This window comes from Paramormyrops kingsleyae, chromosome 19 (genome assembly GCF_048594095.1).
Source record: "Paramormyrops kingsleyae isolate MSU_618 chromosome 19, PKINGS_0.4, whole genome shotgun sequence".
Classification (NCBI taxonomy): Eukaryota; Metazoa; Chordata; class Actinopteri; order Osteoglossiformes; family Mormyridae; genus Paramormyrops; species Paramormyrops kingsleyae.
In genome coordinates, this window is record NC_132815.1 from 6581626 (window position 1) to 6606773 (window position 25148).

At 48.8% G+C, this 25148-nt stretch overlaps 1 protein-coding gene across 2 annotated transcripts; it reads right to left on the bottom strand.

The window, feature by feature from the left end:
- Positions 1–510: 510 nt before the first annotated feature.
- On the bottom strand, positions 511–24896 carry dcbld1 (discoidin, CUB and LCCL domain containing 1). 2 transcript variants are annotated; one of them, XM_023797234.2, is made up of 15 exons: positions 24608–24889; positions 19588–19809; positions 16550–16693; positions 15958–16009; positions 15218–15290; positions 12125–12258; positions 9714–9754; positions 6107–6283; positions 5126–5247; positions 4864–5008; positions 4563–4628; positions 4388–4472; positions 3655–3704; positions 3164–3283; positions 511–2373 (listed from the first exon to the last, which is right to left on the bottom strand). In XM_023797234.2, the coding sequence occupies exons 1-15, from the start codon at positions 24684–24686 to the stop codon at positions 1829–1831; spliced, it is 2055 nt and encodes a 684-aa protein (XP_023653002.2). In that variant the 5' UTR covers positions 24687–24889; the 3' UTR covers positions 511–1828. The 2 variants fall into 2 exon arrangements, with proteins under 2 accessions (XP_023653002.2, XP_023653001.2); XM_023797233.2 differs by having other exon boundaries at positions 4388–4628; positions 24608–24896.
- Positions 24897–25148: the final 252 nt, after the last annotated feature.

Below are 25148 nucleotides of genomic sequence, written 5' to 3' on the forward strand. Positions count from 1 at the left end.
AAACATGCAATCTGCCCGAAGAGACACCCCTCAGTCCATGAACGATAACGGCTAACTGCTTGAACACCATGGAGCTGTGCTTTCATACGAGCATGTAAAGGGGGTGGGGGGGGGGGGGGGGGACAGAGCGATGCTGAGGAAGGAGAGTGATGCAGCCTACCTTCAAAGGAGACGGCACACACTGCGCCTCACACTGTCCCCATGGCAGGTCAACTTCGAGGGGGTAGCCATGGTCACCATTGACACCCCCCCCCCACCACCCTAACTCCGACAGGGTGGGAGGGCAGGCTGGGGGGGACAGCGGGTGGGTCACACGTTGTCAGCTGCCTTGCAACTGACACGGACCTGCCACATTCCGGGGGAGGCAGGGGTTTGGGGGCGGGGGGGTTGGTCATGTGACTTCCTACCTCACTGCAAGTGGGGCTGGAATGCAGACACCCCCCATGCACATGGCAGGGCCCCCAACACACCCACCCACAGGCACGGCAACACGCATGCAGAGGCGACGCGTTTCAGCTGCTGGCAGCTTTATTCGAGTCCTGAGCAGCTCACACACATTCATGTAAACTAAGACACTGGGAATGAGGGGAACAGGAAAGAGCAAGCAGGTCTACCTGCAATGTGACCCCCCCCCCCCCAACCCCCTTACACATTTCACAGAAATCAAAGCTCTCCTACCCACCAATCTCTCCACATAGAGCAGTAACAAGCAGCAACTGCACAAAGGTGCAAGTGACACAGCACGTGACAATGACGTCTTTTCAATTCACAATATACAGCCGATGACGATCTGCACAAATATGTAAATATACAGTTAGCGAAGGAGTCGTCCTTTACCTGGGACCAGTCCGAAAACGCAATTAAAAAAAAAGATAAATAAATGATTCATTTTTAAAATTTGAGCACAATTAAAATAACCATCCAAATTAGAAATTATTTTCACTCTTTAAACCGAACGGTTTTAAAAAAAACAAAAAAAACCCCACATTCACGTGGTCCAGTTAACATCCTAAAACATCCCATAATATCCATGTGCAGGACCTCTGATTGGCTAAGCCTGCATGCCATCCTCTTCCCCGAGGCACCTGCGTTGCTGGTGACAAAACGCTCATTGTGGCCACCCCCCCCCCCGCCCTTTTCCTGGGAATTCCCTTGTGCTGGGTCACATGGTCTCCGCTGCAGCCACATACATTGCGAAGGACAATGCTTCACTTTCCCCCTACGGACCAACACTCGCCCGTTGCCCCCCACTAGTATGGTGTCTATCAGATCCTCTACATCTTATCTGAGGAGTGCCATCTTTAAAGAGGAACGATTCGACTGGATACACTTGGACAAAATTCCCGTGTGAACTCCAGGGAATTCCAGGAAGGAATAAACAAAGGAGGCCATAAATCAATCTCTTGCTCCGACAAATTTCGATTGGCTGACTACTGGACATCACATTTACAGATATTCTTAGTATCAGCTAAAAGCTTATCCATTCCCTCTGTCACACCATTTGCTAAGAGCTGAGAGTCCCCAAAGTACGTTGGGGTACATTCGCAGCCAGGTTTATGTGCCCAGGCCTGTCTCCAAAAAACATCCAGAAAGACGTGTACTGACAGAGGCAACGTGAATATAAAGGGGCTGTGGGAGACGAAATGAGCGCACCCCATTTTTGAGGGATTTGGAGTCATACTGCTAGTAAGCAAACACACCAACGAAAACGAAACAAAAGCCGTTGCACTGTTGGCACGTCAGAAACATGGTCTCAGGCGAACTGAACGGGAGGCGTCTGTGAGATGGATAAAATCGAGGTGTTGTCCCATCTGGCCAGCATGAGCCATCAGGTTCCACCTGTGGTCCCCGCCTGCTCTGGCCCGCGGGCCACAGGGTCGGCCCGCTTCACACAGTCCCTCTGTGTGGAGTAGCTCTTCGCTAACAAAGGCTTCGCTTGAGGCCTCTGGTAGTCTGACCTGATGCCGTTCGGCAGAGGCGATGAGCCCACTTTGGGTTTGTCATAAACTCCCTCTGGGCTGCTCAGCCTTTCCGCCTTAACCTGCGGCATCTGATAGGCTCCGTCACCCCGTCCGGTGCCATGACTCCCAGCCGTGAAGGAGGGCGTTTTGCTGAGGACAGTCCCCGGGACACTGTAGCTGGGGTCGGGCAGGAAGCCATCCTTCCGGAAGGTGTGGCGCTCGATGATAGGTGTGGCGTACTCCGGCTCCGGATTGGTCAGCGGCAGGGCGTACTGATTGACTGTGTGCAAGTAGTCATAGTGGGTGACAGCATCGCCGGATTCTTCTTTGACATCGTTGTCCATGGGCCTGAATGTGGAGCCCTTCCGGGTCACGGTGTCCATGCCGATCATCGGGGGTTGCTGGTACTCCACTGAGGAAACACACAAACACCCGCTAATGGCCAACCTTCGCACTTCACTTCCCGTCTTCCCAGCCTAATCGACAGAGCTGCTCAAACACAACCACCTGACTCATGAAGGTCTCAGGAAATGTAAAGGCCCTATTCTCTCCCCAAACTTCTTTTCACACACAAACAATACTCTACATGCATCTGGTTGGGTGAATACAGCGTGGATGCTACAAGGCTCCGGTTCTGTATTCAGAGAACCTGATTCAGATGCCAGCTACACATAACTCAGTAAAGGCTGTTCAAGGTCAAGAATGAGTGTTCTTCTCCCACCAGGCCCTGGCACTTCAGCCAGATTCCGGATCCTTGAGCATGCTTTGCTAACCTCTGCTCCCGGAATGTTTGTCAATAATGGGCCGAGAATGTCGCCCTGGAAAACCGGGATCGAAGCCTCCGTGGTATGCAGACCCCTAGCTGCTTGCAGTTCAGGGTCAAGTGCTGACCGCCCAACCTCAGTGTTCCACAGTGGCATGGTAACAGGTAAACCCGTGTCTCTGACTGACGCTGTGTACAGCAAATAGCCAAGACGGTGTAGGGGAGTGCAATGAGCTGAACATTTACATTTTACTCATTTAGAAGATGCTTTTATCCAAAGCAGCATGCTTTTTTGAGAAAGTAAGGTCAGACAACAGTTGGGGGTTAATAGCCTTGGTGACACCCCCCCTCAAGCGGGGCAGGAGGGGGGCTGACCAGAGACAGGCAGCAGACCACGTCCTCCGTGTGAACATGGTGGCAGGACCGGAGGATGCCTCACCAGCCATGGCGCTGGTGATCAGGTCCAGCTTCTGCATGGGCTCTTTCTCAGGGCTGTAGCTGATGGTGAACTCGCCTGATGGATGCCTCACGAAAGGCTGCTTGATCTGCTTCCAGCAGCCTGGGCACGGAAAAGGAGGGACGGGAACAGGGGACAGTCTGAGGGACCAAGTGACCGACCCAATGTGCTCCAGTAAACAATCCGACCGTGCGGCTGGACGGCTATTACGGCTAATATCATGGCATAACTTGGCTAATAAGTCCCAGAGAGACACAGGAGGGGCAGGCTGAGAAGAACCAGCCGCATTGTGTAGGACTGTATACAAGTCAACAATTATACTTTACCAGAATACATCTCATCCAAGTAATACATCATATATAGTGTTTAAACTAGACTAGTGGTGTCAAGTGGTCTCAAGTGGCCTGTGGCCTCTCCCGTCTACATACTCGCCTGGCCTGTCCCCATGTCTCAGTGCAAGAATCTCCACTAACCTGATTTCTTGTCGTTTGAGGATCCATAGCCTTTGTCTTTGGCCTTTTTCCTGTGAGACATTGATAAATGGTAAATCACTCTTAGATTGAGGGGGGGGTCGATGTGGCCCATTATCCCAGCCCATGCAGGCTTTCTTCAAAACCCCTCCCTCGTTTATCACAGCTCCCCATTCCCGCAGCTGGCACACCTCCTGACAGCGACCTCTGACCCCCCCTCCTCCCGCCTACCCCCATCCCATCCCCAGACAATGGGGGGCAGACAGGGAACACCCAACAGCGACAATCCACGCGTGACCCTGTGGGCATGGGCAGGCATTCTTCTGTCCGGCACAGTGCCCGCGGCCCAACGTGGCCAAGTCCATAGGGAAGTGCACGCCTGCCATTGGAGATAAGAGAAGCTACCGGGCACCTGGCTGGGAGCAGCGAGAGATAACCCTTCACCTAAACTGTGAGGGCACCCGGCCATCCTTCCGGCCAGGAGTACAGGGGGCTGGGGGTTTAAAAACGCATGTGGCAAGTTTGATTTAGGATCCATTCAGTCTTTAAACAGCAGTTCATAAAAGAAATAGTGATGTCAGGCTAGACTGACATATATATTAAATTTATTTAGCAGATCCTATTATTCAAAGAGACAAACAACCAGCCTCAGCTAATCCCTGGAACCACCAACCTGCTGATTACAGGTACAGCGTCTAAACCCAGTGAGCCACGCACCGCCCCCTAGTGTCCTTACCTGTGCAGCATTTTACAGGAACAGAAGACGACAAACAGAATGAGCACGCACAGCACTGTGGGCACAGTGATGATGAGCAGCTTGACTGCAGGAACAGAACCAGAGAGCGGGTGAGTCACGTCGGGTCCAGTCGTGGTTGCATGCACATCCCAGCAGACGGGCCACGAGCACGCACCCAGGTCGGCCGCCTCGCCACTCGCCTTGCTTCTGGGCTTCAGGGTTTCTGGTTCAGATGAGTTTGCTGTGGGCAGAAGGGAGGTTCAGAGCATAGGGCACTGGGAGGTGGAGTCAAGTCCATTACTGATCTGCCATATTTGATCAGATGATGAGGCTTGGAGGTAACCGGTAGACCACATTAAGACCACATTAGTAACTTTTGAAGCCCAAAAGAGAAGAATATACACCCTGAGGCTTTCTTGTGCCTCCTCAGTTAAGACAGAAGTCCTATAGTTGCTGATTGTCATTAGTGCCCTGACCTTTGACGTAAGGACAGCCATGTAGTTCCACTGTCATGGCCACCTGCCGGTGCCAACTGAGCGGGATGATACGCAGATACCGGGTCACGAGGGGTGGGTGGAAGGTGTTCCGGGACGGGTGGCCATCTTCATCTCCCTCAAACACCTGGGGGGTTAAGGGCGCAGACAGGAGATCAGGACTCAGAAACATCAGTTTACTGGGAGACACTGTGGCCCGCCGTACTCAGTCCTGAGGAGCTTAAGCAAGCCGGCTTTGTCTCACCACGTCCACGTCCTTGGAGCCGTTGTTCTGTGTGTAGGACTTCCAGCGGTTCCTCTCCCTGTGCTCTACCCTGTACGTTCGGACGAACCAGCCCAACTGTGCAGAACCTGCAGTTATGATCTCTGCAAAAAAAAACAAAATCCATGCAGGATTCGAACAAAATGAACCACACCAAAATCACTCAGAGGATGAGAAACCCTGCCCTCAACGCCTGCGTCTAACACATCGTCTATTTATCGTGTGAGAAACTGAGGAAGAAAAGCTAAGTGGGGGGACTAGCCAGCGTGTGACCGTGTCACATGACGACAGTGTCCTGACAACACGGCCTCCGTCTCCAAGCTCTCATCCCACGCAAAATGATAATCAGACGTCCAAACCGGAAACAAAGCGGATATTCTCCGACTTGCGAGGGCTCGGCCAGGCATGAAATTAACCGGGCTGCTGACTGCACGCATCGCACTCAAAATAAATTCCTCTTCCAGCCAGTTCCTAAATTTAAACGGCCCTTTGTGAGCCTCGATTATGAAATACACAGTCGTTCCATTCTTCCCAGTGCAAAGCCAAACACAGGCATAAGGTTGCAGATATCAAAGCTAGGGCTGGGGGGTGAGGGACGAGATGCTGTGGAGAGCACCCCCCACCCCCAAGCACTATTGTCAGGGTAATTACTCCATTAGAACTGCCTCACATATTAATTCACACACAGTGCTACCCGACAGATGCGAGTGCACACGTTCGAGAAGCACTAACCCTATTGCCGGTGGCCCGGGAGCGAGGCGTTAAGGAGTTAAAAATGGCCACCCTTCTGCAGCTTACACCGCGGTAAGCCAGGAAAAGCGGTAGCTTCTGTTTAACTGTGTTTAATTGTTAAAATGTGCAGAGCAGCTGGGCGGGCGGGGTCACTTCTTGCTGGCGGTGAGGAGCCGCAGATCCCTGACTAAGCTGAAATGCGGCAGAGGTCCAGCTGAAGCCCAAACTCACCTGTGACTTTCTTCTTCTCGCCGAGGTCCAGATAAAGCCAGTGCTTGGCGCTGCTGTTGTCTGCGAGCCACAGGCTCCCCGCACCCGGCGAGCCCGTTTCCTCGTCCATGCCGGCGATGTTGAGCCAGGAGCTTGCGTTCCTGGACACGGGCTGCAGGTTCATCTGATTCTTGCAGGCTTCGTGGGAAAAGGGGGGGGGGGGGGGGGAGATGGAGAAGCATCTTTAACGGAGACAGCCCACCTGCGGGAACTCCTGCCCGCATTATCCATTCCGATCCTCACATTTTTAACGTGACACAGCTGTGCCACAAAAACAAGAGCCAGACACAGGATCGGTGATGCCGGAAAAGCACGGTAACAAAAGATTGTCCTCTGGCATACAGGAACCAGGCCGCACCCGAACCGTACCGCAAAGACACTAGTTACAATGCGGTTCCAGCTCGCTTCGTTTATCCACTGCAGAAGGGTCGGCTCAGTAAAGGTGCTACAGAGTTACAGAGAGTAAAGGTGTTACAGAGAGTGACCATGACGTAACATCAAAGAGGCTCTTACTTACGGTTTACGTCACAGTTTACTATGTGCTAATTTCCACTAGCACGTCAGCGAGAATTGCCGTCTTATGTTAGCATCAAACGCTAGTGGAATTAGCATTCACTTGCGTAAATTTGCATTATCAATCCATTCAGTTCAGCTGTACTATGGAACTTTTTTAAGTTCGAGTTCTGAGTTATCAGGAATGCATCAATACATCATGATGCACAATCCTACTAATAATGAATAACATATAGAATATATGCTTTTTCCTTCAGATAATCTGCACACAGAACACCGATATCATTGCGCATTTCGACTAAATCAGGTGGCGGTGACACCACCAGCTCGGTTCGGTGAGGCTTTCGGCCTGCTGGTAAGCAAGGTCCTGTCAGCCTGGGTACGGCTTGGATCATTTTCAGTGGAAAATCATTTTGTGGAACTCGGGTACAGCTCAGTTCTTGGTGGCAGTGGAAAAGCGCCAGATGATTCAGTTTCAAACCGTGCGTCACCTCGACAGGAAGAACTTGGAAGATCCTGCATTTTGAAAACACAACAACATCATGACTCAACTCTGTGGAAATGCAACTGCTTGTTTTAATTTTCCAGTTCCACTACTTTCAGATCACTGAACAGGCCGATCTCCATATGTAAACAACCTCCGCACTGTGACGAAGTCTGAGGCAGCCAAAGAACGTGCCGTTTAAACGATCTTCACGTTGATGTAAATCTATGACATTATGTCTATAAAAATGTGTCAGCTTGGTCATTTCGCAACCAAAAGCACCCCAGGATTTTGAGCTTTCATAAAGTTTGACCACTAGCATATCATATTTGGCTGATCAATACCTCACTGTGTCATTTAAATAATTAATTCATTAATTGAGCTGGTGGTCAAATTTAACATATATACAGAATGGCTATGGTGTCCCCAAAGAGGGGTTTGGGAACTGAAGCTCTTAACCATCCAACAAGACATCAGTAACTTGTTCATTTTTATTGCATTACTGTTAATTTCCATATGTTCTAATATTAAATTGTATTTTTTCCTCATCTGCCACATAAATAGCCTTAAACATTATCTTTGCCCAAGATTCTTGCCCTACATTTCCTACAGCAAAACCAAGCGGAGAGCAAAAAGTGAACATCGACCCACGGCTGTGCCAAGGTCCTAAAGTTTGGCAACTGCTCATTTCCTGAGATGCACTTCCTGCTAGACCCTAAATACAGCTGAACAGTCGTTTGACCCCCCGACCAGAACCATAAGGCACAGCAAAGTCTGCAGACCTGGCCATGACAGGAACCATCTTGTCTATATCGTTATTGTGCTTCTACTTCTCGACATCACTCTATTAACACAATTTCTAGTCTCCCCTTCTCCTTTCACCAGTGATTCCCAATCCAGTGCTTGGGGACCCACAGCCAGTCCACATTTTTGCTCCCTCCCAGCCAGTCCACATTTTTGCTCCCTCCCAGCCAGTCCACATTTTTGCTCCCTCCCAGCCAGTCCACATTTTTGCTCCCTCCTAGCTCCTGGTAGGAGCAAAAACATGGAATGCCTGTGGGTCCCCAAGGACTGCATTGGGAAACACTGCCTTAAACTAAAGGGTATCCAGACTGACACACAACGACACAGCACAGCCAATATGACACATAAGGGGGCCAAAAATATTTAAAACAAGCGGGACTGAGCCTTGCCTGCGAGGTGCAGTCACACCTTGGCAGGCCTGAACTGGCTCCAGCGCTGGGCGTATAAATCTGCATGTCATTAGGATCATCTGTCCGTAGCATGACAAACCACAGGAGAAAAGCAGCCACCTCTCTATGAAGGGAAACTTTCCAGACCCGACGCAGGCCTGCAAAATCAAGCCATGTGCGTCTGGTACATTCCTGCACCACATCAAAACGAACCTATTTTTAAATGCTGTTTTCTTTTTAGGTGTGCGCTGCACTACATACACAGGGAGGTTACACACTAGACCTCCCCTAAGAAAAATAACTCAAAAATACCTATTTAAAACTACTTCAGACTATTTAAGCTTTGCAATAAAAAGGCATAAATCCAGTGCTTTAAAGCACAAAAGGCTCCAGTGTATTCTCCCCTACCTATATAATACAGTGGCGCTCCTGAGCAACCAATCAGACTTCAGCACACACCTATATTCTGGATCTCTTCCCAGAAGACTTTGGGAATCACACAGCACCTGCCTGGACAGGACAGGCTGAAATACAGTGACAGGTAACTAATGTCATCCAAAGGGAGATAAAGGCGAGATGCCCCGTGCCTAGAAGATACCGGAGACAAACTTTGATCGGCAAATAAGCCGCCAGGAATACATCCACTGAACCCCTTGAAAGATAATATCTGGACGCACCCTTTGCCTGTTTAAGGAAACCGGTGGCACGAAAGCCCACGGAAACGTCCCCAACCTGGTAATGAACCCTAAATCAGTGCATGAAAATAAACACACACACACCACACACACACACACACACACACACACACTACTAGGCAAAAATTTTTGCACACACTGAAATTTTCTACATTTGCATGTCACTCAACATTTACTAAAAATACACTCAGTATTCTTTGCCAACAAATAAATTTACAGTATGTTCGCCATGAGTACCTTTATTAGCAAGAAAATGTCATATCTTTGATTCATCAAAGTAACCTCCTCTAGCAGTTATAACAGCAGAGAAAATTCGAGGCATTCTTTCTACACAGGACATTGAGCAGTGCTCTGTTTCATGGGAAAGGACAGCCTAGAATTGACTCTGCCATCACCACACAACCAGTTAATAGGATGTCAGACATGCAATGTTATATAGTCTTTCCATGTTATCAAGGAAGCTTGTTTTATTTGACTTATATGTTCATTTATAGTTATTCACTCAACTTTCAATGCTTAAAAAGAAGAACAAATTAGCAGTTTAAGAAATAAATGGAAAACTGGTTAAAAACCTGTGCTGTGCAAAAACTTTTGACTTGCAGTGTATACAGGTAAACAAAAGGTGCCACAGAGACGCCACAGACACAACAACTGGGTGCGAAAACAGGAAAGAAAATGCTTACCGCTGCTGTTGAACGTGAAGAGCGTATCCGACAAAGAGCCACTGCAAAGAGAGGAGCAAATCAATCAGCACCGGGCTATTAGACACAATGATGGCAATTACAGTGATGAATTGCTGGGGGAGCACCCTGGGTCCTTAAAGGAACCCCCCCCCCCATCCCTTTTAATGAGCCACCCACAGACCAGCCAGTTCCTGGTGGCACCGACCCCCCACCGCCATTCAGCGCCCCCATGTTTTCACTTGCGGCCGCAGCATAGGAGTCGTAAAGAGAATCATAATCGCCAATCAAAGGGAATCCAGCACGGCACTGATTACAAGGAGAGGCACCTCAGGCAGCCGTCAGCCAAACGCCGGGCGTTTTCAGGAGCTTCAGCTCCCAGATGTTCACCCCATAAGGAGGACGCAACCTTAACCATGGCCGTTGAGAACCTGGAGGCAAATCGGCACATAAAAGCCGGCACACGTCTCACGAAACACTGAAGGTGCTGGTCACAGCTGTCAGGTGCGTAAAGCGGACGTGAGGGAACAATGAATTATGGGGTGTTGGTGTGACATGATGCTGAATGGACACTTGGCGATTCCTGCCCTAATCTCTTTGTTCTTGATTTTGCGGCAGTCGGCCAAGGCAACGGCGGCATCTCTCAGACCGATAGCGCCCAAAATGTGTTCAGCCGCTGGGATTTTATTTAGCTTAGCGGATATCCTGCTCTTAAAACAGGCCCTACAACTTCCATCCCTGCTTAATGTAATCTTCTGATTGCCCATACAGTGTGTACGCACTGAACTAAAAATACTAGAATCTGGGGGCATAACATAATTAGCCGATACAAATCTTTAACTACCATGATTTACCAGAAACACAGGCTTCCAGCTGGGGCTAAAGCCAGGCTGACTTGCCTGAACAAAACTTTGCTGCCTAACAGCAAGTCTGCAAGTAGCTATCATAGGACAGGCAGATATAAATCACATATAGCTGCAGAAATTTCACACCCGCCTTAACATGAAAGGTTAAAGAGAAGTTCAAAAGAAGAATCTAGAGGAAAACCCGAGCTATAGAAGGAAATTAAAATGCATTACCCTTTTCATTTATCAAAGGGTTATTCATGCTCTGACAAAATGCCCTCTGGAATCACGTTTGCAGGTCCCCGTGGGACAAGTGTCCATGTTCTTTAATTGAATGTTGCAGCATGTTCATTTTTCCAACTGGACGCCAAGCCGACACATTAAACAGGCCCACATTTGTCATTAAGCTTCCTTCAGGGACAAAAGACCTTGAGCTAGGTCAACTCAAGCAGAGGCAGAGCCAATGTAAAGGACAGCGGGTGGCACTGGCCCTCCTGAAATCTGATTGGCCTGATAGATGTCCTCCCCTAATTTCATTGGCTGAGTGATATCAATTATAAAATGCAGAACACCAGAATTCCCAAACGCACATATGCGGCACAACTATAATTTTGATACTTCCCGAAAATTGCATGAATGTACTCAGATAACGTTTGCTATATTTGTAGGCTAGGTGGCTTCAACTTTTCTGGGCAAACACAGGTATAAGACATATCCGTAATTAATTTGTAATAAGAATGTTTGTAATGTATGCAATTATTAGAAAGTATTTGACTGTTCTTCACATATCCTCCCATTTTAAAGTTGGCGAAGTATCACTACCCCCCCAAAAATCTGAAGCAGCCCCTGCTCTGAAGGCTGAGACAACTGCCAGTCACCATTCTGGATGTTTGGGGGGGGGGGGGGGTTCTTAGGGTATGCAATGAATGTCACAGAGGCACAGCCACACTTTGCCTGCTGGATATCTCCACAGCACACAAGGCCAGACCAGCACTCAAAGCGTACAAAGTACCCACAGAGGACAGGACCAATTCTGACACTTGGGCTTCTTGAGCATGTTTAGCAACCGACGGTCAATAAGCCAGATCTTGACCTCTAACTTGCAAAACACTGGAGCAGAACCAGACATGCTGTGAAATCTGGAGCAGAAGTTCAAAACTTCTCATGATCCCAGCTAATCATAAATTTTCGGGGTGAGGCTGGCTGTCTAACAGTTGGCGCTCTGTGAATGTCGCTGTTTGCGTCTCTCACTGCTTCAGTAATTAACTATAAAGGGTCATTCCCATTTTTGTTGAACAGGATTGTTCGGACAGGTGCTTCCTCTCTCTGGACACCAACGTTCTTGGTCACAGAAGCATTCAAGCGGAAGTCACGTGTGAACAATCAGTGAGGTCACTATAGCCCTGACTTTCCTATCCAAGTCCAATAGACTGGTGTACTTTGCTCAATGCGCGTCCAAACACCCCAGCAAATGGATGGTCTCCCTCTGGACTGATCACACAAACGACCAACCGGAAGTCATGTCTGAAAGATCAGTGAGGCCACCTGACATTACTATATAGTACTCACGCTTTGGACTGGATTCCATTGGCTCTGGTACCAGGGTAGTGACTCAAACCCATCCTCGCCTCCACGTAGATCTGCCCTCCCAGCTCGTTCGTGATGACCCCAGCGTGGATAGCAGATTTGCACAGGACTGACGTCTGAAAGGAGAGTGGTCAGGCAGACACAAGCTCAGAAAATATCAGAAGCAGAAATGTCCAGCAAGGGTTAAAGGGTTACTTTAAGTTCACCAGTGCCTTTAAAGGCAATCAATACTGCGGCCACACACCTTCAGGGGTTTGTGGGTTTGATCCATAATCGTGGGAAGACAGGGCAGTGTTTCCCAATCTGGTCCCCGGGGACCCACAGACAGTCCATGTTTTTGCTCCCTCCCAGCTTCTAGTATTGAGTTTGGAGGGAGCAAAAATGTAGACTGTCTGGCAGGGAGATCGAAGGGAGAAAAAATGTGGACCGTCCATGGGTTCCTGAGAACCGGATTTGGAAACACTAGCTAGGGGTGCTGCCCCTAGGACCCCTGCTTCCAGCACTCAGGGTGGTGCTGAGCTGCCCCTAGGACCCCTGCTTCCAGCACTCAGGGTGGTGCTGAGCTGCCCCTAGGACCCCTGCTTCCAGCACTCAGGGTGGTGCTGAGCTGCCCCAAGGACCCCTGCTTCCAGCACTCAGGGTGGTGCTGAGCTGCCCCTAGGACCCCTGCTTCCAGCACTCAGAGGGTGGTTAGCGTTTCTGTGCCTGGGATCAGATCATCTGTGGTTTATGCCTTGGCAGAAGAGTCGCATGTCCGAGGGCCCTTGAGCAAGGCCCTTAACCCCCCTAGGGCCGCTGCACGTTGGCTGACCTTGCGCTGGGACCCCCAAGCTATGGAGAGCACGATGGGGGCGGCGAAGGGAAGGATTCCAATGTACTTGTACAAATGGCAAATAAAGGATTTATCATTTAATCACTGCAGTTTGATCCCTGACCCCCATCTTTGTGTGAGTTCTCAGTCCAAGAACATGTGGCTTGGTGAAACGGTGTCTCTGAACAGCCCCTAGTGCCTCCTGAGATTCCTGGGACTGACTCCAACCCCCCCCCCCCTCCCTCCATGACCCTGTACTGAACAAGCAGTTACAGAAAGTGAATGAACTGCAAAAATCAGTCAGTCTGCCTCCAGTCCCAAGCTCCTAATCACACAGTGATAAACAACACACCTAAGTAAAATGCGTCAATAGCTGAGTAAAAGTACAGCGCTACAATGTCAGTGTGGCCCCTTCCTGTTCGCAAACCCAAGCACTCATTTAACAATAAAAAAGCCGCTACTTATTTTAAGCAAATGCAAACCGCCCATTCTCACAAAAGGGTAAATTAAAACTAGTTGCAGCTGAATGGAATATGAACACATCGGCAAGTATAATAAGAACCATTTCTCAATCCTGCGAGTGCCTTCAAAATTATCACCCATTTAATTGCTACTTCCTCTGTACCTGACACTAAAGTCTTAAAAAAAAACCACGACGACGTGTGCTTTTTCTCAGCTGCTGATTAGCAGGTAAATACCTCTCTCTCTCATTATATAATGTACATTCCTAGGGTGATATGCAATTAGACAGCAACGGGACATTAACAGGAAGTCACCAGAAAGGTCACGCACAAACAGTCCTCGGTCACACGCCTCTCCATGTGAAGGGCCACGGAGCCGGCCCGCCTTGCTGGGGCCAGGGGCGCACGGCGAAATGACTTTCCATTGTGGAGGGAAATCTGATGACTTTTCGCAGGCTGGTTAGCAGATGACGCCGTGGCAAATCCCTACCCTCCCTCAATGCCTGAGGGCTGCAGCTCATGCACCGCAGGTGACAGTGCCCCCTTCCACTTCCAGCGGGGAAGCCCCAGCCAGCCCCAGTTTGGATCCCAACTCCGAATTAGCCGAGAGGGTTTGCAGATTGCGGTAAACGAGAAACGGAAAGTGGCAGCGGGGCCTGTTTGCTGTGTACATCAGAGTCAGGGCTTACAGGATAATTACAAGCCTGGTGTGGATTACAGGGGGAATCCATGCTGCTCTTAAACTGGGCCATTTTACTCCTAATTCTCCTTCGGGGAGGAAATACCTTCACAGACCATGCTTTCAGTCCTTAAATTAATTAAACAATTAGCCCACAGACACTGGCACAGCTGTTGTTACCCGGCAACCAAATCTTTCATTAAAACAGACTCCAGTAAGTCATCGACTCAAACCAATTGGCTAAGCTAGAAGATGTTTCCATTTTTCCGAACGTTTCCACTCTAAAATGTTTTGCCACTGACAAAACAGCTTATTAACTGCAACACATTTGTAAAGAACCGTATTTAACATAGATAAGTGAAAGGCACACTCAAGCAGAATTGGTTTAATGGTAACAGTGGCCCGGTAGTGTAATCTCACACGCTACTGAAGGTTAACGACACCTTCAAGTTTTCTACAGCGGAAACGCAAAGTCAAGGGCAGCTCCGACCCTCTGACTCTGTCAAAATGAGGGGGTCTGGTGACCAACCAATCGGTGGCATCGTCTAGGGGTGAGGTCAAAGGTCACAAATTTAAGAGATGGATATTGGTCACCTGAGAGTGTGACACGTTCAGCGCGGTGTTTGGGCGAACCTCTGCCCTGTGGCAGACCTGCAGGTCGGACCTTCCAGGGACGGCGAGTCCGATTTGACCTGCTGTTGCACATCTCCAGAAGACAGCTCTCGTCTCAGAAAGCGCACCCACGCATAGCAGATCAGCACAGATACTAACCCCCCCGCCACTGTCAGTGGTAGTCGGTAGAACGCCTTGTGTGGTGGAACCTGTTTGGCCAGTGTACTCCAGATGGGCGTGGGGGCGCTTGGGGGGGCACCCATCTCCGAGGGGGAGAGGAATGTGTCAGGCTGCCTGGGCATATGTGGAGATCAAGTCTCAGCGGCCAAGGAACTGGATGTGTAAGGAGTGAAAGGGAAACGGGGAAGGGCGGGGCTCTTACATCACTGAGACAAAAAACCACCAACTATATAATAGAAGGGCAAGAGGTTTCACTTTCCCGGGAAGATGACTGCTCAGAAAGAACGACAAAAGGATGACAGTCACGGAGGCTGGGGTGGGGGACTACTCACATGTCGGTATCCCTGGGAAATGTCCCCGGAGATGTCCCCAGGCTCAGCCTTGCATCCTGCTGGACAGTACTTCCTGTGGGACAGGCAGACAGAACAACAACCTCAATGCACAGCTCGCCGTGAGATCCTGCCAGAAATGCATGCGGCACCCAGCACATGTCAGGGATCCCGCTTAAGCTGCCAATATCCCTCACTTACTACATGTTAGAGGCACTCATAACGAAGGACAACACATCCAGGAGGAGTGGAAAGACGGCTTAATGGCCTGTTTTTCTGGAAAAAAGGGCCAAATGGCAACAGAAGCCAAGACACAACCATGTGCTGGCAACTGCTGAAACTCACAGTCTCCCTAAAGCCAGGAGCATCACCACAGCAACACACAGACACACAGACTCACAGACACACAGACACACAGACACACAGACACACACACAGAAATTTAACATTAGCTTATCCAAATTAACACAATACGAGTTATTTATTAGAAAAAAATGTTTTTTTTTTTTTTTTTTTAGAGATCGGCTCAACAAATACATGGGTATATCGGATGGTTACTGCAAATACTGGGGTGACATACTGGGGTAGGAGCAGTTTTGAAATGGCTAAGCTGACGCACTTCAACCGACATAAAATCATAGTTTTACACAAACATGAAGATCATTTAAACATCATTTTCTTTGTTTACTTTGGCTCAGTGCTGTATACCCAGACATGGCCGAATCACACCCACACAAGCTCACCTGTACTTCAAAGTAGGGAATCGGCTGCCCGTGTCCAAGCATGTGATCAGATCTGAGGAGATATGAGGGCAGACAATGTAGCGCAAAAAAAAAAATGTCACATCTGAAAATAGGGAGAGAGGAAGCCGGTGCTGGAGCAGCAGCAGAAAGCACCAAAACAGGACGAGCGGCCCACTTCCTGTCCTCTGCCTTCCTTCTCTGCATTTCACATTAACAGAACATGTGGACGGAGTCACATGGACTCAATACGCTAATGGGGGTTCACCAGTCACCTCCACGTGGCCAACGACAGGCGCACAATCACCATAACCCAAGACGAAGAAGCTCCATCTTTCATGGTAACTGGGGAGAACAGTGACGGCACTGGGTATGGCTTGACCCAGGCCTGCGGCTCGGATTGGAGAGTCGTGCCTATCTGATAGAGCACGACTCTGAGCTGCGTCCCAAGAACAACACAACAAAACTCAAGACGAATTCAAAGTAGTGGAAGACTTTGAATGCAGGGAATGAAACACCGGCTCGGTTATTTGGGTGCTGGGGCCCACACTGATTTGGAGACCCAACACCGAGACGTGGAGGGGTAGAGGCTCACCTTCGTGTTCCACCGCGGCGTAGGACAGGAGGAATCCCCGACCGGAGATGTGCGTGCCGCTCCGGAACTGGACGGTAACCTCGGTGGAGTTGGCATACAGCTTCGAGGGCGGGGATTTGGGTTGGCCGCAGAAGGTGTCGTACACTGAAATAAAGGGGAGCCCGGAAGAGTTCCGGCACAGCGCGTCTACGTCAACGCATTATTCACAAAACCAAAGAGAACCAGGCCGGAACCCCTCAGGAGTCTGCAGCCATGCCGCCGTTCAGGTCTTACGCGCCCTGACACATTTCCATGTCATCATCCTTGGATGCCGGAAAAAAGGAAGCAAACAATCTGTAGCGTGGGGGAGGGGGGGATGCAAGGGGGGGGGGGGGGCTTTGTCATTTGAAACAGTATCACTGTCATTGGAGCAGTGCCACAGAATGCCACCTGAATCCTTCTTCCTCCTGTCGTTTTGGACAAAGGAGGGACCGGATTGCTTCCTCTGTGAGGGACATGAGGATCTGAGCAATTTGGCCAAAAAAAAAAAAAAACACCCATAGCGGCTTGTTTTCGGGACCTGGGCCAATAGACTGGCCATCAGAGAGGCCCCCCGTCGCCCCCCAGACATGAGTCACTCTAACATCACAGCGGGGTCCACTCACACTCCGGTATCACCTGTCTAATCGGTCCTGATACCGAAGGATCAGGTCCAACAGACAGATTACACCCCGCTACCCTCTCTCTCATGCTGTTAGAGACGAATGGCAAGACCTGTTTCCTTTACATCAAGAAGTATTTAAAAAATAGTAAACGATTTTGTTTTTTGTACCTACGAAACAAAAGATCCATAGATCCGTGGAGCCGTATAATGTCGCAGTATGTGCAGCTAAAACACACAATCCTAATACATACAGATTTTGCATTTATTTAAGTGATGTACAATAGAGAAATTAGGGTCAGTCAGTCCCTGGACCAGTTGGAGGTTAAGGGCCTGCAACACAAGGGCGTCATCACTCTGCCGACCACGAGTGGGCAAGGACACTGACGTGTAATTTTAAGGTTGCTGGTGTGAGTCACAGAGGGGCCTGCCGTTGTACCTTTGAGTCAGGTCATCAAACCAAACAACTAAAATGCCATTCAGTGTTTTTCAAAAGTAACATTGAACTATCCGGAAAAGTTAACTATCTGGCAGTGTCGTGTCGTCGAATGAGAGCTTGCACTTTATTTATTGCAAGCTGTCCTGAAAGATTTAGCCTTCTCCGCACACGCGTCTCTCCGCCTGACTGAAGCAAGCTCAAGACGGATGGTGTCACTAAACCCTCAAAGAGTAATCATGACGGATGCCGGGCCGATCGGCTCTGCCACTCAAGCCTCTGAGCCACTCACCCGGGGCGGCTCGACAGACACAATTAATCACGGTGACTCACACATGAGGCTGCCGAACGTCTCATGAGAGTCATAAAAACAGAACCTTACTGCACGAGGACTCCATCTACAAAGAGCTAAGCCTCAAACACATGTTACAGTTTTGCCTCCGACTTGGGGGTTGTGTGAGGACAGCGGGATTAATACTCTTATACTAACCATAAGCACCCTAGACTGCGTAACAGCCCAGCCAAGCAGTGCCTCCCCCTCACAGACGAACACAAAGGCCCCTCCAGCTGGCGCAGTCCTGCCTACCCCACTGTGAAAACAGACAAGAGAACGGAGCCCCAGCATGCGCAAAGCCTGTCTGCAGTGATCTCACATGGGAGTTGTACCCGGTTTGTGTCTCCCTCTCCCTCACCTGGGGCGATCCGTTTGCAAAGCTACGTCTTAACACTCTCACAAGTCAGGCTCCATTAACCCCCAACACATGTACATTTTACATTAATAAAGTGATGTATTATTGAGAACGGCAGGGTCAGCCCTGTCCCTGGAGCAACTGGGGGTTAAGGTCCTTGTCCAGGGGCCCAAGGGTGACATCATTCTGCTGACCACGGGATCTGAACCAGTGACCTTCTGGGCACAGTGGCCTAACCTGCTGAGCCACACTCTGCCCTAAGGCCCACACAACCTGCCCCAGGAGTCAACCTCACCACTTACTGGTTGGGACAGACAGATCATACGATCAGGCAGGTCATGCGGGGTTTATAAGGGGATACCGTATAAGGGGATACCGTATAAGGGGATACCGTATAAGGGGATACCGTATAAGGGGATACCGTAGGTAGAGCGTAGGCACTCGGCATCGGGTTGAACAGTGCCGTAGCAGTATAGCTTCTTCGCTCACGGTCACCTGACAGACTGCCCCCTGCAGGCCGGGTTTGCACCTGGCCGATGCGCGCACACACACGTCTGCTGTGGTCTCTGTAATCGCTGCCCTATGTCCTCATGCGTCTACACAGCAGACGGCGAGAGAACGCCCCGCCCATAGTTTCATTCTCCAAAACGTGGCCCATAAACATTCAAGCACTTCGATCAATTACACACGCAATTTTTTTTCAGACGCATTACAGCCAATTTTACGGTGCAAATGCAACAGAATTGGAAGGATACGGAAGCTGATAGCTCGTCAAACGATCCAGAAAGTCAGCCGTCACGGGAGATAAATAACTGATATAAATATTAAGGCACCACATTTATGCTTGTTTAACTACCAGCAAGCTTTGTATTGCAGAAAGACTCTCAAAAGAGCAGCACGGAAATGCATCCATTTTTCCTTCATATTTGTCATAAAATTTGCACCATTACCACCAATTAAAATCAAGCAAGGAAGTTTAGAAGGTAAATTTTACCTGGCTGCCAAATTTTAATAAAAGAAATTTAGGTATTTGCAGTTGTTAATTACTAGCATTGGCTTGGTGTCATCACCAGCTCTCAACCTTGCAGATGACAATGACTGTAGCTCATTTTCTTTTGTCGCTAGGCAACAGAGCAGTACAGGTGCTAATGTTTCCTGTAGCCTCCTGCCTTCAAAAAGGTATTTGCTTAAAATCTGCAACAAATTTTGGAGTCTAGCAGAATGGCTGATTGTAGCACTCCTGTACACATTCTGGGTCGGGGCTGTCACTCACCGGAACCATCGCCGTGGTGTCCCGGGAAGACTCGGACGTAGCTCGACTCGCACAGCGATGCTTCGATGTCGAGGTCGCCGAACCTGAAGATGATGCCGCTGTTGCCCTTGGCCACGCGGATCTTCCACTCGCACTGCGAGTTGTTGGGGTAGGTGTCAGGGTACCTCTTTGAGGAGAGAACCCCGCTCTCCGATCCCAGGAAAGATGGACCACAGCCATCATCTGGCCAAACAGGACATTAGAACAGATGTCACCAAACTAGGGGAGAAATCAAGGTCTGTGCCTGATACACAACATTGCTGCTGTCTTGGTACATTTGACAGATTTAAGGAAATAGGCAAGTTCATACATTTCCACCATTAAGAGATAGGAGGGTATTTCTACACTGCAGACTATAATGTAGATTTGATCTCTCATCCAAACTCCCCACACACACACACACACACCTTTTCTCATCTTTGTGAGGACAGTCCATTCATTTCTATGGTCAAAACCCTACCCAGTCCTATCCTTAACCATAAGCAACTTTTGGCATTTTTAGTTTTTTTTTACTGCAGTCACACATCCCCACAATCTCAAAACAACAGGTTTTTAATCACATTGTGGAGACATTTGGTCCCCACAATGTAATGTAGACCTGGAGCATCCACACACACACAGGGATTTGAATACTTCCAATCCTGGAGATGTGAGACGACAGTGTCCCCCACTGAGGCACGTTGCTGCCCACAATACACCAAACAACCAAGTACAGACACGAGTATTAAGTTTCATGTCTCATACATAAGACTGCACCCCTGCTGAGCACAAATGAAGGATGTATAAAGCCATTCAGCAGTCCCTTTCGTCTTTCCATGCACCTTCCAGTGCCTTATCCAGTACAGGATCTCTGCGGAAGGCAGTTAGAGGCACCGCCGTGTTGTTGCCCCACATCTCCATGCACAAGTATATACATATTCCTCGCAATATCACTCATTACAGCCATGGTGTATAACTCACAGAAGCTTAACGAGTGGAGTCGGCAAACTTGGCAAGAGATGTTGAGAAGTTTCCACACGGGAGGCAGACGACTGCAGAGGTATACACTCTCAGAAAAAAGGGCAAAAATTTGTACCTTTGCTTGTCACTGGGGCTGTACCCTTGTAATTCTACCTTTTAAGGTACAAAAATGGACTCTGAGGAACATCCCAAAGGTCCAAACAGCATTAATGTACCATCAGTGGTACAGAAATGTTCCTCAGAGTCCATTTCTTTACCTTAAAAAACACAATTACCTGCAGCTAATGGTACAATTGGCAGACCCTCAGGGGTACAGACCCAGTGACAAGCAAAGGTACCAATTTTTACCCTATTTTCTGAGAGTATAGATGATTGTTATTGATTGAGTGAATGTGAAAGATCCAGGTCAGGGAAGAGACATCCACGTACCGATCGGCGTTTCCGTAACATCCACGTACCAATCGGCGTTTCCGTAACATCCACGTACCAATCGGCGTTTCCGTAACATCCACGTACCAATCGGCGTTTCCGTAACATCCACGTACCAATCGGCGTTTCCGTAACATCCACGTACCAATCGGCGTTTCCGTAACATCCACGTACCAATCGGCGTTTCCGTACGCCACGTGGTTCCATTATAACATGGGCTAAAGATACTGCCTAATTACGTAACAGACAAGAGAAACACGACGAGCGGGTTGGAGGGAATCGGCTGAGGTCGTAGGCAATGCCAGGGACCGTTTATCCCAGCCCTGTACGGGAAAAACTTCCGGGAAAGAAGTCACTCTACCAGAGACAGAAACATGCATACGAGTTCTGCCCCCCCACCCGCCACAGCCAAGGCCGGTTGGCCACCCGTCGGGTATGAAGCAGACACCTGCAACAGCCAAACAGCTCCCCAGGGTTGCATAACGACTGCATTGTGTTCCAATGCAAAGTGGAAGTTTCCGAACGCCCTGCCCATAGTTTCATTCTCCAAAACGTGGCCCATAAACATTCAAGCACTTCGATCAATTACACACGCAATTTTTTTTCAGACGCATTACAGCCAATTTTACGGTGCAAATGCAACAGAATTGGAAGGATACGGAAGCTGATAGCTCGTCAAACGATCCAGAAAGTCAGCCGTCACGGGAGATAAATAACTGATATAAATATTAAGGCACCACATTTATGCTTGTTTAACTACCAGCAAGCTTTGTATTGCAGAAAGACTCTCAAAAGAGCAGCACGGAAATGCATCCATTTTTCCTTCATATTTGTCATAAAATTTGCACCATTACCACCAATTAAAATCAAGCAAGGAAGTTTAGAAGGTAAATTTTACCTGGCTGCCAAATTTTAATAAAAGAAATTTAGGTATTTGCAGTTGTTAATTACTAGCATTGGCTTGGTGTCATCACCAGCTCTCAACCTTGCAGATGACAATGACTGTAGCTCATTTTCTTTTGTCGCTAGGCAACAGAGCAGTACAGGTGCTAATGTTTCCTGTAGCCTGCTGCCTTCAAAAAGGTATTTGCTTAAAATCTGCAACAAATTTTGGAGTCTAGCAGAATACTAGACTATACTAAAGATACTATACTAAAGATACTGCCTAATTACGTAACAGACAAGAGAAACACGACGAGCGGGTTGGAGGGAATCGGCTGAGGTCGTAGGCAATGCCAGGGACCGTTTATCCCAGCCCTGTACGGGAAAAACTTCCGGGAAAGAAGTCACTCTACCAGAGACGGAAACATGCATGCGAGTTCTGCCCCCCCACCCGCCACAGCCAAGGCCGGTTGGCCACCCGTCGGGTATGAAGCAGACACCTGCAACAGCCAAACAGCTCCCCAGGGTTGCATAACGACTGCATTGTGTTCCAATGCAAAGTGGAAGTTTCCGGTAGAAAGAAAAAAAAAACAGCGGCTGCAGCATCACGCACAGTGATTCAGGCGCCCCCGCCCCACCCCACCCCACCCCACCCCACCCACACACACACACACACACACACACACACACAAAAAGTTTTATGCTCCCTACACTTTGACAAAGCAAAAAACGCACAGAGGTGAATTACATCTACAGTCGCGTGCCCAAAGGACCATGAAAATATTCAACACTTAATTTTATGAAGTCTTTACTCCATCTTTATAGCACACATAAATCACAGAGCCAGTCCAGAAGCTAGAAAGGACTGTAAACAGGACCCCCCCCCCCTCAGGTCCGGTGCCAGGACCATGAGTACATCATCATCCGTGGGATCTTCCCATAGACACATGAAAACGTCCACCGGAGAGTAGTTATGTCAGAGAACCTGGTCTCCTCAGGGGGCTACAAAACATAACCTTTTACAGTCAATCTGTCCTCATGCTGTTGGGGGGGGGGGGGGTATTTTCTACTCCCAGCACACTCTACTTGGACCCACACCCTACACAGCGAAACAATGCACCAGACCAATGCGGTTTGTTCCTGTATACATTACAAAACAAGCCCATACCTCTCTGACTGTCTGATTTCTTTTTAAGCTGTTTTATATCTCCGCTGTGCTGTAACGCTGAATCTGGAACTCAGACACGCTGTGGAGCACGTAACACTGAGGCAGCGGCCAGCCGGAGACAGAGAGAAGCGCAGAGACACATGACCACGTGCCCAACTAGGCAAAGCTCCATCAACCGCGTGTCAGTGTGTGTGCGCAGGGAGAGCGAGAGCCTCAGGCACACGGTGATGCTGCACACTGTCCACCACCCCCCCCCTCTCCGCTGCTACAAAGCCCCCTTACCGCCACACCACCTCAGAACAATGCCACAATGGGGCATTCCCCTCCATTGTTATTCTCACGCACCCTGAACCCGAGCACGCACCCCGGGACGAGACCACAGTCCAGACACACAGACAGCTGGACACCTGCATCTGGAGGGAAACAGCCTGGGGGTTAGGGTCTACTCCCCCTGACAAAGATCACATTGTTTTTCTGGCAAGTCACCCCCACCTTCCCAAAACACAAACTTATTTTGCATAATCTGGAGCAGAATGCAACAAGAGCCTGTCATCATACTTGAAAGCAAGGGTCAGACAAGGCAGCCGACATCACCATGACTACATTAATCAGTATTTTAATTACTTGATAAGCTGTGTATACATAAAGCATATATACACAGTCGCAAGTCCCTGTGTAACACAGATTTCAATTTCTAAGGTTTCCTACTTAACTCAGGAACAATTCACACAAGTTAAAACTTGTAACTGGAAAACAGTCATTTAAAAAGTGACATGAAAATGTTGCAAGGTTATTTCAAAACAAATTGAGCATCAGAAACATGCTAACTTGTATTTATAACAGAACCTAGAGGTTAAGGTAGATTAACAGAGTACATGTCAATTGTATACATACTATTTGAGTAGGAAAGCCGTATTAGGGCACTCCCTGGCTTCTCGGCAAACTTCGACCAAATACTTAGGTCAATATCTATTGATTATTCCAGACCTCCTGATGTTTTCATGATGAATATTTCACAAGTAGGCTAATAAATTGTGTGGCACATCATCAGGGGCACACGTGCATTTCCTCATTTTCAAAACACCACTCATTAGATCTATAACTTTTTTGGGGGGGGAAATCAAGTAATGTTTTGTCCACAGTTTGCTTTAAATGTCCAAACATTAAACAAACAGGTATCGATGGCGCTGAGCGGACCTACGCTTTTTCGATCCTGCAGCCCATCCGCAAGCGTATAAATTACGAGCAAAATTAATTTCTTTAATTTCAAACTACTTTTACCGATCGTCACAAACTAACTTCATACAAGCGCACGCCTATAAGATGAATAGGAAAGTACAATCGCGCGAACCACAAGCTGCCAAATAGTTAAGTCAGGCTAGTAAATCAGGCTACTTATTTGTCGATCTCGGGTCACATTTCTATTTTATTCAGCCCACCGCGTTACCCAAACACCCACATCATTCAACACTGTTGCACAAACTGGGTAGAAGCCGCGTAGGCTACTAAATGGCCAGCTAGCCAGTTAGCTAGTCTCCTTACCTAGGGTTTCACACGACAGGAGCGGAAAAAGTATGGAGTAGATTAAAAGGGATCCATGGAGTTTTCCGATCGCGGACATCTCCAGCTTCTGTCCACCGTAAAACAGCGATGAGATGTGGCAAAGCCTCCCGAGGGGGGTCTTCACCAAAGCATTTCCTCACCGGTGGTCTTTCTCTCCTTTCCCAGACGCGCCTATGCGCCGTTCTTCGCTCAGCACGAAGCCCCTGAATGGAAGCGCTGGATCTGCGCTGGATCTGCACCGCATGCGGCACCCAGCGGCCGCCGGACCTGTTTGACGGCTTTTTGCAGAAAAAAAACACGGGGAGAAATGTTTGTCAGACATTATCTCCGTCGATTTTATTTATATTTAATTCATAACTAAGAGCAGGGGTGTCGTTAAATATATTGGGCCACATGAAAGCATATCATATCGGGGCCCCAACCCAGACCAATATTGTGTTCCAAATTTTTTACGGCCCCTGTCCTTCAGGGGCCCTTGGAATCGTCCTAATTTACCCCCTCCCTCTACGGTGCCCCTGAC